This window comes from Sparus aurata, chromosome 20 (assembly GCF_900880675.1).
Source record: "Sparus aurata chromosome 20, fSpaAur1.1, whole genome shotgun sequence".
Lineage (NCBI taxonomy): Eukaryota > Metazoa > Chordata > Actinopteri > Spariformes > Sparidae > Sparus > Sparus aurata.
The window spans coordinates 22,165,280-22,181,510 of record NC_044206.1 but is presented as its reverse complement, the minus strand read 5'-3'; the positions used below and the strand labels follow the sequence as shown (position 1 = coordinate 22,181,510).

The 16,231-nt window shown below is 40.3% G+C and overlaps 1 protein-coding gene across 7 annotated transcripts in view; it reads right to left on the bottom strand.

The window, feature by feature from the left end:
- The window catches only part of skap1 (src kinase associated phosphoprotein 1), a 38,374-nt gene that overhangs the window by 9,328 nt on the left and 12,815 nt on the right, over positions 1 to 16,231 (bottom strand). For all 7 annotated transcript variants that reach the window (XM_030399841.1, XM_030399844.1, XM_030399842.1 and 4 more), the window contains 7 exons: positions 9,568 to 9,648; positions 9,206 to 9,289; positions 8,993 to 9,117; positions 7,777 to 7,840; positions 5,114 to 5,314; positions 828 to 881; positions 599 to 708 (listed from right to left, as the gene is read on the bottom strand). In XM_030399841.1, the coding sequence (XP_030255701.1) occupies positions 599 to 708; positions 828 to 881; positions 5,114 to 5,314; positions 7,777 to 7,840; positions 8,993 to 9,117; positions 9,206 to 9,289; positions 9,568 to 9,648 (719 nt within the window). The remainder of the gene's footprint in view (positions 1 to 598; positions 709 to 827; positions 882 to 5,113; positions 5,315 to 7,776; positions 7,841 to 8,992; positions 9,118 to 9,205; positions 9,290 to 9,567; positions 9,649 to 16,231) is intronic.

Genomic DNA, 16,231 nt, shown 5'->3' with positions numbered 1-16,231 from the left:
GATACTCTGCATGTAACTACAAGATGGCCATAAAACACGAGGAAATAGATTGAGAGAAAAAGAGCTGAGATGCAGGATGGCTTCACCTGCAGTTTATGTCAAACAGAAAGGAAGAGCTTCGCATGGCTGCCTACTCAATTAACCCCTGTGATAGAGGCTCCGTAATGAACAACAGCACCATTACGCAGCGCCCCGAATGGCACTTCACCCTAGTGGCCTGGGAGAAAGACAATGCCACTGTTGGTGCTTCGCTGCTGCGCCGTGATACGAGGGCTCACTAACAGAGGAATTTAGATGTTGGGGATATCAGCAGGTTCAGAAAGTAAATGAGGACAAAGTGATTACTGGAGTTGATGTTGTTTAACCCTTAAATAATTACACATTTTACACGTCTGTGTCGAATTTCTACTCATTTTAAACCAACTGTAATTGCTCCTGTAATTATGTCAACGAGTCGAGGGTGCAATCAGGAATGGTTCCCATTAGAGATGAATGGCATGAACAGTAAGCTCCCATTTCAGCTGGCTGGGAGAAGAGTGTCCAGAAATTCTGAGAGAAGTTTAATTCTTGGATTATTTCTGCTGATAGCGACGCTGACCTTGCTAATGATGTAGATGAGATCTCCTCTCTGGAAGTCCAGCTCGTCTGACTCGTCTGCCTGGCAGTCCCATAACCCCTGGTAGTAGTTAGCATAATCTGATGACCAAGCTGAGAGGAAATGCAGAGTGCATATTTAAAGAAAACAACAAGACAATGTCTATACCCACTGTGAACTATTAAGTTGGCAATTTGTTCTCATTATTAGAAGACTGTAATGAGGTCCTGACCTGGTTTGTTGCTCCTCTCGGCGCTCTCATCCGACGGATCTGGAAAATCCTCTTCTGAACAAACAAAACACAACACAATGATGTTTGTTAGGAATACACAGCAGCACATTGCTTTTGCCAATATGCGATACCTCCCATTTATTTTGCCCTTACTGATCAGCTGATGCTGATATATGCATATATTTTTTTCTTAAAGAATATCAAGTCTCTCCTGTAGTGGAATTAACATATTATTATACCTACTCTGATCATAATCGCCCACTGGCATGAGAAGAGACACAATGCTCTTCAAAATATACATATTCATTCTACTTTTTACTCGTGCACCACCGCAGAAAATATTAAACTATCCGAGCACCACCATTATGACTGACATCAAGTCATATCTCTCCACTGTTTGCTCGAAATATTCTCATCCTGCGACGCACATAGATCCCGCTTGGAGCCACCACTGAAGTGTTTTTGAACCTTTCATTTGACTTACCTTTACTATCTTGCTATCACAGTTTAAATTTAGCTCCTAATCAACGTGAAGACATAGCAAGCTGAAAGAAAAAATTATAGGGAAGTCAAAACTTAATCTAAAGTCTAAAGTAAATGTCTTTATGAAAGACTGAGGTCTGATTTTACGTGACAATCCAGAGAATGCGACTTTATGCAAGTTCTAGTGCATCGCTCTGCTAACAGAAAGCAATAGCAGCTAACGCTAGTTTAGAAATGGAGTCAGCTAACATGAACTAAAAACCGGCTTCCACCACAACACAGACGTTGCACAGAGCTTCTTTACATAACATCTGAGGTGAGGTATTTTCATTCCATAGAAATTCCAGTATTTTGATTGTATTATATGTTTTTCATTAACTTATTTCTAAAAAGTATCTCTGGAATTCCTCTGAATACCACTAGAGGGAGCGCTACCATATTTTGAGAATAGTGGTCCTACACATTTCCAGCAACGTTCAAACCGAGAGAAATACGTGCCAACGGTGCGTTTCATTTGGCAGCCTGTCGCTCTTAACTTAAAGGAGAGAAACTAAGTGAAGGATAAAGTTTGTGAACAATACTAAATGTAATATGAATGTAACTTCAACATTACCAAAGGTTGTCGCTTAACAACAAAGCAAACAACTCCCATGATCTCACACTACTTGCGGCTTTCGTTTGTTAGCTTGAGAGACCCCAAGTGGTAGAAACGACATACTGTGTATCTAAAAGCTTTTATCAATCGATACCAATGATGTGCTAGTATTATTCTGCATCCCTAATACTTGTGAATGAACACTTATGTGCATGAAGCATCTTATGACAAGATATCAAGATCCAAACATCTTAATTTCATTATGTAACAGGAAAAGCAGCGAGTAAATGATAAGAAACAACCTGACTCAAGTAATCACTATTTATCTGAAGGATTCCTTTAGTTTCACACATTATTGATAAATATGCGGTAATAAAGCACAACGACAGAACAAAAAAAAGGAAAAATAATTGAAATGTATCATCAGCCAATCCTTGATGTTGATGATGATGACACAAGATGTCCATTTTTCCGCAATGAGAATCAATTTGTACCCAGGCAGGAAAAGTTAAAGAAAACGAGGCTGTCTTTAAGGCACGCGGAGGTGGACGTGTCATTGACTGCGGGGCGTGGCACCCGGTGGTCTGAGAGGTGACACAGTGATATGCCTGCCCTCTGTCTCCCACATCCATCCTCCACAGCAGCAGGCTGACAGCACCGCCACAACCCAGCAACACTATCCACCTTCCAGCACAACTTGCGCCTCTGCTTCCAGGAAGACCGGGAAGGACGACACACACACTGACGGACACACACACTGAGAGACACGCACACACATACACACACACACACACACACACACACACATTGCACTATATATCCACATGCATATTTGCGATCATGTGTACAGTTTGTGCCTCGATGTGGAAAGTGCAGATCTTTTTTGCTTGCTTTCTCTCTCAAACACACACACACATCCACACACACACATTCACACAGAGACTGTTGAATTTCATAGACAAAACAAAATTACCTTTAAATGCAAAAAACATCATTATAAACGCAGGCATTGTGTATAATTCTCCCACTGTTACCACACCAAAAGAAGACAAAAAAAGAGATTTTCATTTTGTTTGCAAAGGGTCCAAACATTTGTTCAGCACTCTTCAGCTGCTATACAGAGGAGCATCCTTCAGTCGAGAGGCCACCGCTATGGGCCAACGATTTCTATATCAAAGTGATTTAATTTTCCAGTCAATAAAATCAGTCATCAGCACCAAAGCCAATACCGCCATCGCTCTGCAATCTGCCTGCAACTGAGCCGTGTTTGGAGTTCTGCTCCGACAAAACCGAGGGAGCTCATCACTGAGAAAATGATGCTCGACATTTCTGCGCTAGTTTGGCTTCCACACATACAAAATGAATCTGACAAGGGTGCAATTTTGCAAATCCTTAATATTTTCCAGATATTTAATGTTAACAACTTTAGGGAAATAACCTTAAACTTGTGTAAGTTTTCATACAAAACTTAAAGTCTGCCTCTGGTTCAAACTGCAAGAGGCAAAGAAGCGAGAGGAGACTGTTCTTAAGATAATTCTGTTTTTGACATTTTGCTGTTGTTAGTGGAAACACTGTCACTTTTATCCACAGGGTCATCCAAAATCAACAAAATATCAAAATAACAAAATGTTCCTTTTAGGACCTTGAACTGTATGAATGATGTGTGTGCAGAGTTTGACACTAGGAAGGATGTTTTTACACATGTATCATTCAAACTGTAAACCTTTTCCGTGCTCACTGAACATTTTTTTTAAGAGGTGGACCTATGAGCAGGATTTTTGAAAAATGTTCAGTATACACAAGTGTGATGTGGAAACTTGAGGCCTGCAGTATACATGCACTTTATGGACTACTACAGCAAAGTAGGATAGATTTTGTGACCCGTAGTTAAACTGAAATGAAAAATATTTGCATATTCATATTCTGAGAATAAATAGGTGCCATTTACAGGATTTTAAGGTGGGGTTTACACTTTTTTACGCAAAATAGCATATTATGTACCCTTAACACATGCGTGGAGAGGATTTTGAAACATTGTTGTGGGCAATGAATTAAGTAAAAAATAATTAAGACTACTATCCAGAAATATTTTTATTTTTTATATTTTTATATCTTATTTTCTCAACTTTTGCAATCCTGATCAATAAAAATAACTGCAAAGAGCTAATAATTCAACAGTCTCTAATCAATGTGTAGAAGCTGAGCAAAGCGTGGTGCAGCGTGATTGATAAGTGAAGGGGTGAGAAAGTGAACGAAAGAGCCCGTCATTCGATATGCCATCTGTGGTCAGGGTCTGTACCTCTTCCCAGATGGCTTTGAACGCCGGCGTGACAGTCTGAAGACTGATCTCCCTCTCACCAGTGATTTTGGCAAAGGTAATGTACTCACTGAGTGAAACAGAATCTTGATGTATCTTATTTAATAGAAGGAGTGATGAACGACGGCCCTGAGAAGATCAGATCACCCCTTTTGTCCTTCTTGGGATCTTGTAGCCACCCTGACACATGGGACTGTCTCCCCCCTCAGCAGGGACTCACACGCACTCTTCTGGGGTCTCGTAACATTCTCAATCAAACTCTAATTTCTATTAAAGATGTGACATTAAGAGCTCCAGAACTATTTTAAGCCCTTGAGAGATGCCGTTTTTATTTCCTTTCAACTAAATTGCTGTTGCTAGGCGATTTTAGCCAAAACTCTGCTTAGTGGATTGAATTGTGGGCTATTTGTTGCCTGGCAACATTAGCTAATTGGACGTTCTATGACAGAGCATTCGGAGCTACACGGCTCTTGCTGATTTCAACAACATATGTAGTTCTCGGGGAGAGCAGAGGAAGCTGGTTTTTAGTCAGTGGGAGGAGAATCTTCCCATTCTGCTCTGTGCGTCTCTGCAGCAGCCACCTCCATCCTGACAAGCTTATTAGTGTTGCTTGATTTAAAATGAGCGATCAGTCTGGGTGTTGTTGCAATAGGGAGGCACCTGGCAACACAAATTTCACAGCCAGGAGAGATCATCACAAATATTTCTTGTTGCAAAAATCCCTTAGGGCTTGAGTTCGTGTGAGGCAGAGCGACTGTGTCTATTTGTCTGACTGAGTATCATGAGAGTTTGTGTGTGCAGCCTTCCTGTCTATTTATCTGTGTGTGTTTGTGAGTGTGTGTGGGAGGGTTGTGCGTCTCTGCATGCAAGAAGGTAACCACATCCTCATACCTGGCAGCACCTCGTAGATATCCTCGTCCTCCTCGTCGACCTCCCCCGTCTCCTGCCCTCCTCCCCACCTGCCGATCTGAGGGGCAGGGACAGCGCCGGGCCGAGGCGGGGGAGGGTTGGTCAACCCCTCAATGTCATCATAGGTCTCCTCTTCCTCATCCTCCTCTTCATCATCGACGGGAATAACAGTGGAGCTGAGATCTATGAGGGAAGGAGAGGCGACATGATGGGCGGTGTTAGCGTTAAGATGGAGCACAGCGTGGCACAAAAGACACGCACATGCATTAAAGGGTAAAGTAAGAGAAATGTTCAGGCGGTCCTGACTGCACAACAGGCGAGGACACGTGCTGCACCGCAGCAGTGACACACAGTGGAGGCTTCAAATCTGACTGCAAATAATGATTATTTTCATTATATATTAAAATGTTTTGATTATAAACAATAAAGGAATAAAGGAATATATCAAGAATTAACAACAAAGTCAGAAATAGTAAAAAGTGTCCAGTACAATTTTACCAGAGCCCATTGTGACAACTTCATACTGCTTGTTTTGTCTTAAAAACAGTTCAAACCTGAAATATAGTTAATGTACGGGATTGATATGATATAAAACAAAGCAAAAAATCCCCTAATTTGAATGACAGATGACTTAAATGACCTCTAATCTCTCCTCTCTATCTTCTGTTCATCATTAAAGTCTGTATCTTTGGTTCCACTGGCCTAGTTTTATGAAAGTCCTGCTTCTTCTTTCTAAATCACCCAGCAATCTCAGTCCTAAATACATTTCTGTACAAATGTACAACAATGGCTAAGAATAGACAGCTGTTTCTGCCTTGCTGTTTTGCTCTTCTGGTGTGTAACATTTGATGCCACTAAAAACAGGAAAAGGGAAACAGCAGAAAGCAGCACAGACGCCACTGGTTACTTTTTCATCTTAACCTTCAGTCTCTTTCAAACTCAGCGCTGACTAAATGATGTTCTAACGAGCGCTGGTTCAACAGAGGTGGATGGAATACTATTCACACACCAATGTCTAAATTGGACACACCTCATTGCATTGCACCAAAAAAGAAACAAACATTAGCATGTCCACCTAAGTGTTTTTTCCATTATTGCAGACAGGAACTGGACCTGATAAATACTTGTGACTACTCCAAAGACTACTGTTTCTACATGTTGAGTTTTAGATGTTTCAATCAGGGCAAAGATTTAGTCTTCACAATGACATAGTTTGTCCTTTGTTCCATCTGCTATTGGCTCCTTGATCTATGGCACCGGTGTAGGTTTTTTAATCTTGCGCTTTGTTTGTATATTAAGTATTGTAAGTATTTATGTCTGACTGCTGTTAGTAAAACAAATTGCCAAATGGGAACATTAAAGTTCTCTGCTACTGCAGAGTCATCTGACCTGGGAATAAATGCAGATTGTACCCTTTTACAAAGAAGACAAAAGCCGAATGTTAGTGGGTGTTAGTGGGTTTTTTGTTATGCGTGAAAAGGGTATAACTGTAGAACTGGTCGATTATATTGGTATTTTATTTTGTGTTATATATATATATATATTCTAATTTTACCTCATTTTATTCTGGCTAAATTGATTTTATTCTGTTTTTTATTGTTATTTTTTTCAAATGCTTTTCTTTGTCTATGTTAAGCACTTTGAATTGCCTCTGTATCTAAACTGAGCTATATAAATTAAGCTGCCTTGACTTGCTAAGTGATAAAGATGCATTCCATATAACCGCATCGTTTTTGTCGTACCTCTTTCTCTCTCTCTCTCTCTCCGTGCATTTCCTATCTGTATCTCTACCAAATAAAGACAAAATGCCAGGAATAATCAGAAAAGTCAGCCTCTTCCTCAGGTAAATTCTGCAGGGTAACTAATTATGTACATGCTCTGGATCAGAGTGTAATTCGTAGTAAAACTGGGCAGGAAGGAAGTAAGACAAACTGCAGAGTGTCTGTTACTTCCCGCAAATCAGTGGCCCATTTTAGAGTAGACTAGGCACGACTGCTCGCTCAGATGGAGGAGCCGTCTCATTGCAGGCGACTGGCCACTGCAACACAGGGTATCAGGTCCTCCGCCGTACACCAGTGGCCAAGTAGAAATCAATGTCACTGGAGGATAACCAGAACATCTACCAATCAATTTCCTGTAAGTTGGAATTCGGTAGGAGGGTTAGGGGAGGAGTGGTTGGGGGGGGGGGGGGTTTAGGAGAACTAGAGCTACATGATGGTGCACATGACATGGTGGGTGACATGTTGAATGAGGAGATTCAGGATGTGTTTGTGATGAATCGGGTGGTTTCGAGTCATAGATGATAAAGGGCTCCCTTTCACTTCTGACCTTTCTGCCCCTCAGAAACACAAGCAAACTTTAGTAGTAAATTGAGAAAAAAGAAGGTTGGAGGGTTTTTACTGCCCTAGCTGTATTTTCCAATTAACCTTTGTGGCTTTTAAAAAGTCATCTTAAGTCAATTTTATTTATATAGCTCAATATCACTTTACTATCCAAACATATGACATCCCCTATCCTTCAACCGTTGATTCAAACGGGGGGACACAAAAAAGGGAGAAACATTGGGAGAGGCAACAAAGCTCTTCAGATGAAACTGCACATACAATAGGAATGGGGAAAAAATGTACAAAGAAATGTCTGCTTACCTCTAAGTACAATCTTGATTTGTTCCACCCATTCCATGGCCTCTTGAGGACTGTTGGCTGTGAACTGGTGGGAGAGATTGGCATATCCTGCAATTATCATCACATCTGAAGGTGCATTTATATGGAAATAAAAAACGTATCTTTAATATTTGAGCTTCTGTTCCTCGCCATCAAATATGGAAGAAAAAGAGTAATTACAGATTTTCCCTTTTGTAATAATCACATCTCAAATAATCTGACTCCAAAATGTTTTATTAAGACATAAATATTCTTAGTGAGTGTGGATTTAATGTACCATGCAGACATGTGAATATATGTATTTCAATTTACATTAAAGCCTAACTAATAATTTTTTCAGCCAATACAAATATCTAAGACTTAGACAACAGTACATCTTTATTTCAAATATCTTTTAATGTCTATGTAGGTACTTTCTTTCATTATTAAAATTTTTCATCTTTGGTTTATTAAATCTGTCAATGTCCACAAATGTCTTGCTTTGTGTTAAACCTTCCAAAAATGTAGCATATTCAAAACCAGCAAATATTCACATCTTAAAGGTCTGAGCCAGTGAATTGTTGGTACTTTTGCCTAAAAAAAAAAAGACATTTAAACAGTTAATCAACTCTCAGAATAGTTGCTGGTTTATCCTTGTGTTGATCAAGTAACTGATTAATTTCACATCAGATCTAATCACATAATCTCTGCGTTTTTGATAGAGAGCCATTACATTCAATTTTTAAAGCAGCACCAAGGAACTTTTTTTTTTGTTGATTCTGGCGGCCCCTGTGGACAAAAGTGGTATGAGCACCATCGACTCCTGTCATAATGATCTTGATCTGGTAAGCTCATGCGTTTGTTTAAAAAAAGAAGCAGGATGTATGGTGAGGAGATAATGTATCACAAGTGTGACCATGTGATGAGGGAGACATTTCAAAGAAGGTAAAACAAATGTAGCGCTCTCTAGTGGACCAAAAATGTAATGTTGGGAACTGTTTCAAAATGGCCTCAAATCAACTGATGTATTTGTTGGGCTAGAATTTAATTAGCAACTACAAAGAAGGTCTAATTTCACTTCAGGTCACTCCTAGACTCTTAAAGTATTAATACCATTTCCAACATAATATCTTTCAAACTTTATTCCTTTATGCTAATTCTCCGACACGTATTTACACACAGTCAGTAACCTGTACAGGTTTCTTGAGGCACTACTGACCTGAAATGAGCGCCGTCCAGGGCAAAAGAGCTCAAAACAGGCATTCCTTTTGGAGTCTTTCCTCAGGTTGGGTGCCAGCTGCACACTGTAGTCACTGATATAAAAAGAGCCCTTCTGCTGTTTATCTGCAGGAGGAGTACACATGACAGTATGTTAACTGATTTAGTTTATGAACCTGTAATGTTTCTGTATGTTTGTATTTTAGAGACAAACCTTTTTCACTCCCAAAGTAGTAGAATATTAGATTGTTCAGAACACACCATCTCTTTTGCCACTCTGAGCCGAAGAAGCTGTGATCTAGAGGAAGAAGTGCACCATGATCGGTGGATACAATTACTCATTTGAAGAACATTTGTTCATATAAATTTTACAATACTTTTTATGGCATCTATTATTCTGCTCATTGCCAGACGGCTGTGGTTTTCCATGTTTGATTGAATATTTTCCTGAAGTTGTTAAAATTGTCCAGATGTAGTGAAAACCATCCGTCTAGCACTGCAAGTAACTACAACAAACAGTCAGCATTACTTGATGAAACTACTTGACCAAAGGTTTGTGTCTAGATGCTGCTATACCTCGTCGTTTCTTCTCCAAGTAGCCTTGCTTCAAAACGTTGATGACATCCGGGGCTGCCACAGGAGGGATGTCACCAAAGTCTGTTAATAGAAACGGATAATTTGTCTTTAAACAATCAAAGATTCAAAGATATTCCATTAATAATGATATACAAGAGAGATAAGCAGCAAATCCTTACATTTATGAGGCTAGAATCAGAAAACGTTTGGCATTTTTCTTGATTAATGAATTCAAACGCTTAATTTGTTATCGAAAAAGTTTCTGTGAAGCAACTAATTAATTAATTGACTGATTGTTTCAGCACTAACTCCTAATAGGCTGCACTCAAAATGTCCCTCATTCCGAGGCAACACATGCACACACACACACACAAACACACACCAAGAATATAAAGCCTCCAACCCTGTGGATCAAATACATCCCTGCTAGGCTTTAGCAAACTGGGATCAATACATTTACAGTGCTGCTGAGCACTGCAGTCCATTCATCTGCTCACATTGCACTTTTAATGGCAGTAACCTTCCTGTGGAAATTCAAACATCTCCCTTCAATTTGCAAAGTCAAATTTTAAACATGATAGGGCAAAGGCACACCTTAAAAGGTTTTAGTTAATTAGTGCAGTTATTATCGAGGGGGTGGAGGGGACAGGTCCCCCTCGATAATTAGATCACATGTATTTGTCTCCCCAATAAAATCAAGAAGGTAGCAGAGGATTTTTATTTTTCGACAAATTGCCTTCATGGGTTTCCTACTTCAGTGTCTTCATGCGTTGAATTTTGTATATTCCACGAAATGAAATGTTGATGACTAATCGATTTGGCCGATTTATTGGCATGATGTTTTACCAAAAAATCACCAGAAGAAAATTAAGTTTTTGATGCTCAAAATGTCATGGGAGAGGAACCCCACTTGACATGCAACAACCACCTTTGCTCTAACAAATAGCTAATACTGGTAGCATTAGCATGCCTGATAAACGCAAGTGGAACAACAACATCGTAAAAAAGATGTATTCCTCTTCAGTGGCAGTCAAATACCCATAAACCCACTAATATCTGTGCTAAATTTTGAGCTTAACAAGGTATTTAGTGACGTTAACCACGACAGACAGCATAGCCATGGCCCTGGACTGTACTGATATTCCTCACACACACACCGGCAAGCCTCTGGTAGTAGAGCTGCTAACCGAGATGCAAGACAGATACTGATAGAGTAACTCTCAACTGTACAACAACTTTCCTTACTCCTTTAATAAGATTATAATAACACCTAATAAGAGAATAAGATTAGGTTGAGGATTCCACCTTTACAGCAGTGTTGTAATCTAACCAGAATCAGTATATGACAGAAAGTAGTTGGTACTCAACTTGACCTCGAGAACCAGCTTTAAACCAGCTGTTCCATGTTGGAGTTAGTTTTGAAGATCTAACAAGAAATCTACAAATTTGACCTATTTTCTAGCCTTCATCCATTAGTGGGAAACTTGTGAAGTTGACCCCAGGTCGGCCTCAAGGGTGGACTTCCGCCCTGCGCCTCAACGAGAGTACCTGGCTTTTCCATGTGTCAAAAACAAAGCCAAGCTTCCGCCAAATTCATTAGTCAACAGGCATTAGCCTTGCAGTAAAAAAAGCAAAGGGAGAGCAGGCAGGAACTGCTTTTTTAGCCTGAAACACAGGAACAATTTAAAGACCATTTACACTAGTCAGTGTGACACCCCATTCAGGGGAATGCCTGGAGTCCATCCCTCTCAGAAAGGACCTGCTTAACTGCTGGGAAAAACCAAACATGTCATCCCACAACTGGGTCCTCTGTTTTAAACAAAGAGCATCCCCCAACATTAGACAAAATGGGAGCCTCTTCCTCATTCATAAAAATCAGCAACATGAAAAGGATGCCCACTCCAGCCGCGTGATGCTCTCTCTAAAAGTTTCCAGTATATTCTCAGTGACCTCCGTCTGAATAACTTTGATCTAGAGAGCAAATAAAGCTGATATTGGCTTTTTGCTCGGCTAACATTCCAGAGATTTAAGCTCACAGCAGTCCGGTCTGCGATCCGATAACCCGGCACTGCTTCAGCTCGTGGGCCTGACGGATGAGCAGGTCATTCCCGGGCAGAGCCCCAGACACCTCACTGCACTAACACGCTCACATATCATCAGCCTGCCTTTGTGGATGGACTGACCGGTGACACTATAAATACAGAGGTGCTAAGGACTGTTTTGTCAAAGAGAACCTGATTCAGTACATCATAACAAACAGCGGTCATTATGCTCCCCCCACCTCATCTATCCGCCGGCAGTCCGTCCATTTCTTTCTGGGCCTGCTTCCCTGTTGCGGCCCACTTCTAATCCCCTCATCCGTCTGCTTCCCTCGCTCTTCATTTATCTCAAAGGTCGAGCCTGGCTAATAGATGAGGAGGTACAAAATCAACACGGGATCACTCTGATCTGCTAGAGTCAATAAACATTACACATTCATGCGTGTTTAACACTTTAACGCTGGGTGACCTGACCTCACTTGACTGTCCTCGTTTGTATGAATCTCAAACACAGGCACAACTGAGTGGGTGCAAATTAGTGATGTTCCTAACAATTAATTTACCTGACATTTAATGGAAGTTAAGACTTTCTGACGACAGCTTCAAGATAGGTCCTGGCCCAGAATAGACCCTATTTACTTTTGTAACAGATCCGGATAAAAGGACGGATCCTGAATTTTTTTTCTCGTTTTTTTTTCACACATTGTGCCTCTTTCTTAATTTCTCAGGTAATAATACATTAATCTTGATTCTAAAAAAAATAAATCAGGCATATTTAGGTAGCCGGTGTCTATAAAAACAAGTTCCCATGTACTTCAGCTGTTTAGGAGAATGCTGCAACACTGTTTTGCTGTGAAGCTCCAGAAATGTGTTGTAGAATATGAAACTTCACCCGACATTCCATAAGGGGGAGTAGATAACAAATACATTTTCATTTCTGGGTGAGCAAGTTCCTTTAAGTGACAAGAAACACGCACACAACAGTTCTAGATTCTTCCACAGGGTAGCAGCACAACGTAAACGCATCACGCTGCTTAATGCTGCCTGATCCTACCCTAAACAAAAGCAGGATGTGATTGGTCCTGAGTTAACAATGCCTCCTTTAATGAAAATTACACACTAACACCTCTTTGGGACACATGCAATTTTAAGTGGATGTTCAGAGGTAATGTTATTTGAAAGTGTGTAATTTAGGACGTTAAAGAACCCCAACAACCATCATGGTGTTTGAGTTTTGAGCATGACTACAGGCACAGAGAGACACATTAATGCATCTAATTAAGGCCTCATCAAAAATCGCAGACAGACGGCACTCTTTCATAAAAATCATAAATTGCGTTATCAATTATTCAGGGCAATGCCATGACTTCATTTTCATCCCTTTTGCGTTTTAATTAGCACCATCCACAGCTTTGGTATTGACATTAATTTGATGGCAATTTATTGATATTTCAGCATAACCTATTTAGCTGAGTGCAATTACCAACAAAGAGAAGCAGATAGATGTGATCTTAGAGCCTCGTCATGTGTTTTGTAAATCAAGGTGAGGAGTTGCTGCGCGTCACGTTAACTGAATCTAACTGCTCTCAGTGGTCATCAGCAGGAAAAGATATGAGTCACCCCGTTTCCAAATGGAAGGAAATAATCAATAGAAAATTGACCTGAGATATGTGTTTAATTGATCCTGACAAAAGAACATTTCCATAAGCAAGCTGACCTGTGTGCTGATAAGTGCTCCGTTCTGTTGCCTTCCTGAACTTGTTTTAAACTCATGGGGGGGATACACAACAATGCATCTGAGCTGCCAGCGGTTTGCCACAGCCGCAATCTCTCATTTGGTTATTCACACTCTCTCAGCATGGTGTTATGAGCTCAGCAGTTGATCCCGCAAGAAAAGGCTGATTTATGTTAGCATGACCAGAGGGAGTTAATGTATTCTCTCATTAAAATCCACTTTACTTAGGCTGAAAGTCAATCAAAGGCTGGATAGAGAGTGAATCAAAATGAAGGGAAATGGTTTGGTGGGAGGACTAATACGTTACATTAGATCTAACGGTGGTCATAATGCAACAAAGATGTTATGAAAACACAAAAATGTGCCCGAGATGTTGATGGTGCTACAGAAGATGGAGCGAGCAGCCGCTTTAGCATCTTTTCTGTGAGACGGGAGGAAGGCAGAGGGGTGCGACAGCAGAGGCAGGGTTCAGACTCAGCAGGGGAACATGTACTTCCAGAGGCAGGAAACAGGATTGTATTTCCATCTATAGAAGCATCTCAGTTAGCCAGTGACATGGAGAAAAAGCCCTTTAATAGGATAACATTTTTAAAAATTGCCTTTTTCTGTCTTTATTTAATTCTTTCTTTCTTGTTTTCCTACTCTGTGCAACTTTTTGCCACTAATGTTCTAAATTTTGTGCATAAACATTTCTTATTTAAATCATGCAGATGTATGAGACATACAAGGAGTGTCTTGCAAATATTGATCGTCGTGTGTGTGTGTGTGTGTGTGTGTGTGTCCTGCGTATTTGCTTGACATGTCTATATTTACGTAGTATTTTGTGCATGTAAGGTTATGCTGTACATTTCCTTAACGTTCAAGATTCATTCTCTGATATTTTTTTTGGCTGCTCTTCGGCTCCAGACAACGATTATCTTCATTATCGATTATTTAAGATCCTAAAATAGTAAAAAAAAAATGCCCATCATTGGTTCCTTCTTCCCAAATTGAAACATACAAACAACTTATTAAGTGTTCAAATCAAAATCAAAAATATTAAAGTCTTACATTTGGGAAGCTGAAATTAGTGAATTTTTGGGTATACTTGCATTAAATAATGCCTTAGAACAATTGTTCAATCAAAATGCTTGTTTTCATTGAATTATGTATTTTTTCCGTCCAGCACATGTATTTATCTCATTTGAATGTGCATGCTTTGAGAAATTTGTGTATTTCTTTTAATTCTTCACGTCAGTCTGCCTAAGATTTTTTCCCTAAATCTGGCAGATTTACACCACCCAAATTTTAATTCATGTAAGTTACAGTTAAACAAATAAAAAGTCTACTCAAGATTGAGGGAATCTTGTTTTTTTAATAAGAGGAACAGGAGAAACTGCTAAATATTGTGAGGTATCTACGGGCAAATACATCAGTTAACACCGGCCACTTTATGAGATTAATACATCTACTGTATTTATGAGCGTGTAAGAAGAGGTGACCCCCCTCTAACAGCACAGGTAGGAATCAAAATCAGCAAGATATCATATGTTGTCTTTCTCCTGTGCTTAGTCCTTGAGCACGGGGGCTCTCGCAGCGCCTTTCGATACAAGAGGTATTGCATTGAATGCAGCATCAGGGGGCAGGACCTGACCCTCGCGTGAACTCTGCTGATGAGGTGAAACAGAAGGCAGAGAGAGGCTCCCCGGCCCTGAGGGGGGCTGCAGGGAGGAATGCTGCTGACTCTACAGACGAAGCGAGCGAGACCGCAATCCTCTTCGATACTGTCCTTGATTAGGAAAAAGGATTCACTCGGTGCACCTTCACCCACCCGGCGCTCAATCTGCGCGCAGGCCGAGCTAAATTGATACATTTTTCCTCATTACAGCAGAAGGCCTCTGCTGTGCGTCCCTCCAGCGAGGCGGCCGTCAAAAGGGAGGAGAGAGACTGAGAGGCACTGAGGTTAAGGGCAGAATGTCTCCCCTGCCCTCCTCTCCTCCCCTTGATTTGATTAGGACTTCAGTCATCGATACATAAACCGTGTTTAGAACCTCCTAATGCATGTGTTTGAACCAAAGAAAACATGCAGTGCATTATATCAGGCTGCATCATGCCTGTATCGTTGTCTAATAATGTTTAATGGGAGCGGGAATTTATGCAGGAGTGATTAAGGATTTTTTTTTTTTTTTTGGAATCAAGGATGTCAATCAGGTTAAAGAACAAATCTCTGTCTCTGAGATAAAAGCTTTACAACAGAATAAAAACTTTTATGTGATTTATATCACAGTTTTGGTTTTCTTAAATATCTGGAAATTCAGTTATATTGCAACTTTCAAGCGAGGCAGAAATATCTGGTGTTTTTCTCTTTTATTGTCAGAGATAGCCTGTTACACTTGATGCAATTTGTGAATAAAAAAAATAAAACCGTGCTTTTACGCAGGAATAGATGTCAAGTCATTCTAGGCTCCGTTTTGCTCTTTTCCTACATCTCCGGCTGGCCACTCTAAAGACACTAAGGGGCTAAATTTACTATGTGACATCGGCTTCCCCCTGGGCAGCCATAAGCAGCGTATACAGCGACCCTGAATTTCCCTTTTCTAGATTTACTACCACTATTCAAATGCTTAACTGCAGATACAATGATCCTCTAATCGCTGGGGATGGTTTTCAGCTGCTTCACTGACACAGACCAAAAAAAAAATGAAAAAATGAAAACAGTTGTAAGAATATAAATACCAACAATGGAGGAGTTCAGGCCCACAGGAGAGCCTGTATATCTGTGATAAAAACGTGATATAACGGACTCAACGCCTGAGCCTGGAGGGACAAACACTCAGGGAAAATCAACACACTCGCCCTCTGAACGCACAGTTATTGCAACTTTAAAATGCTTCTGTTATTTCCACTAAAA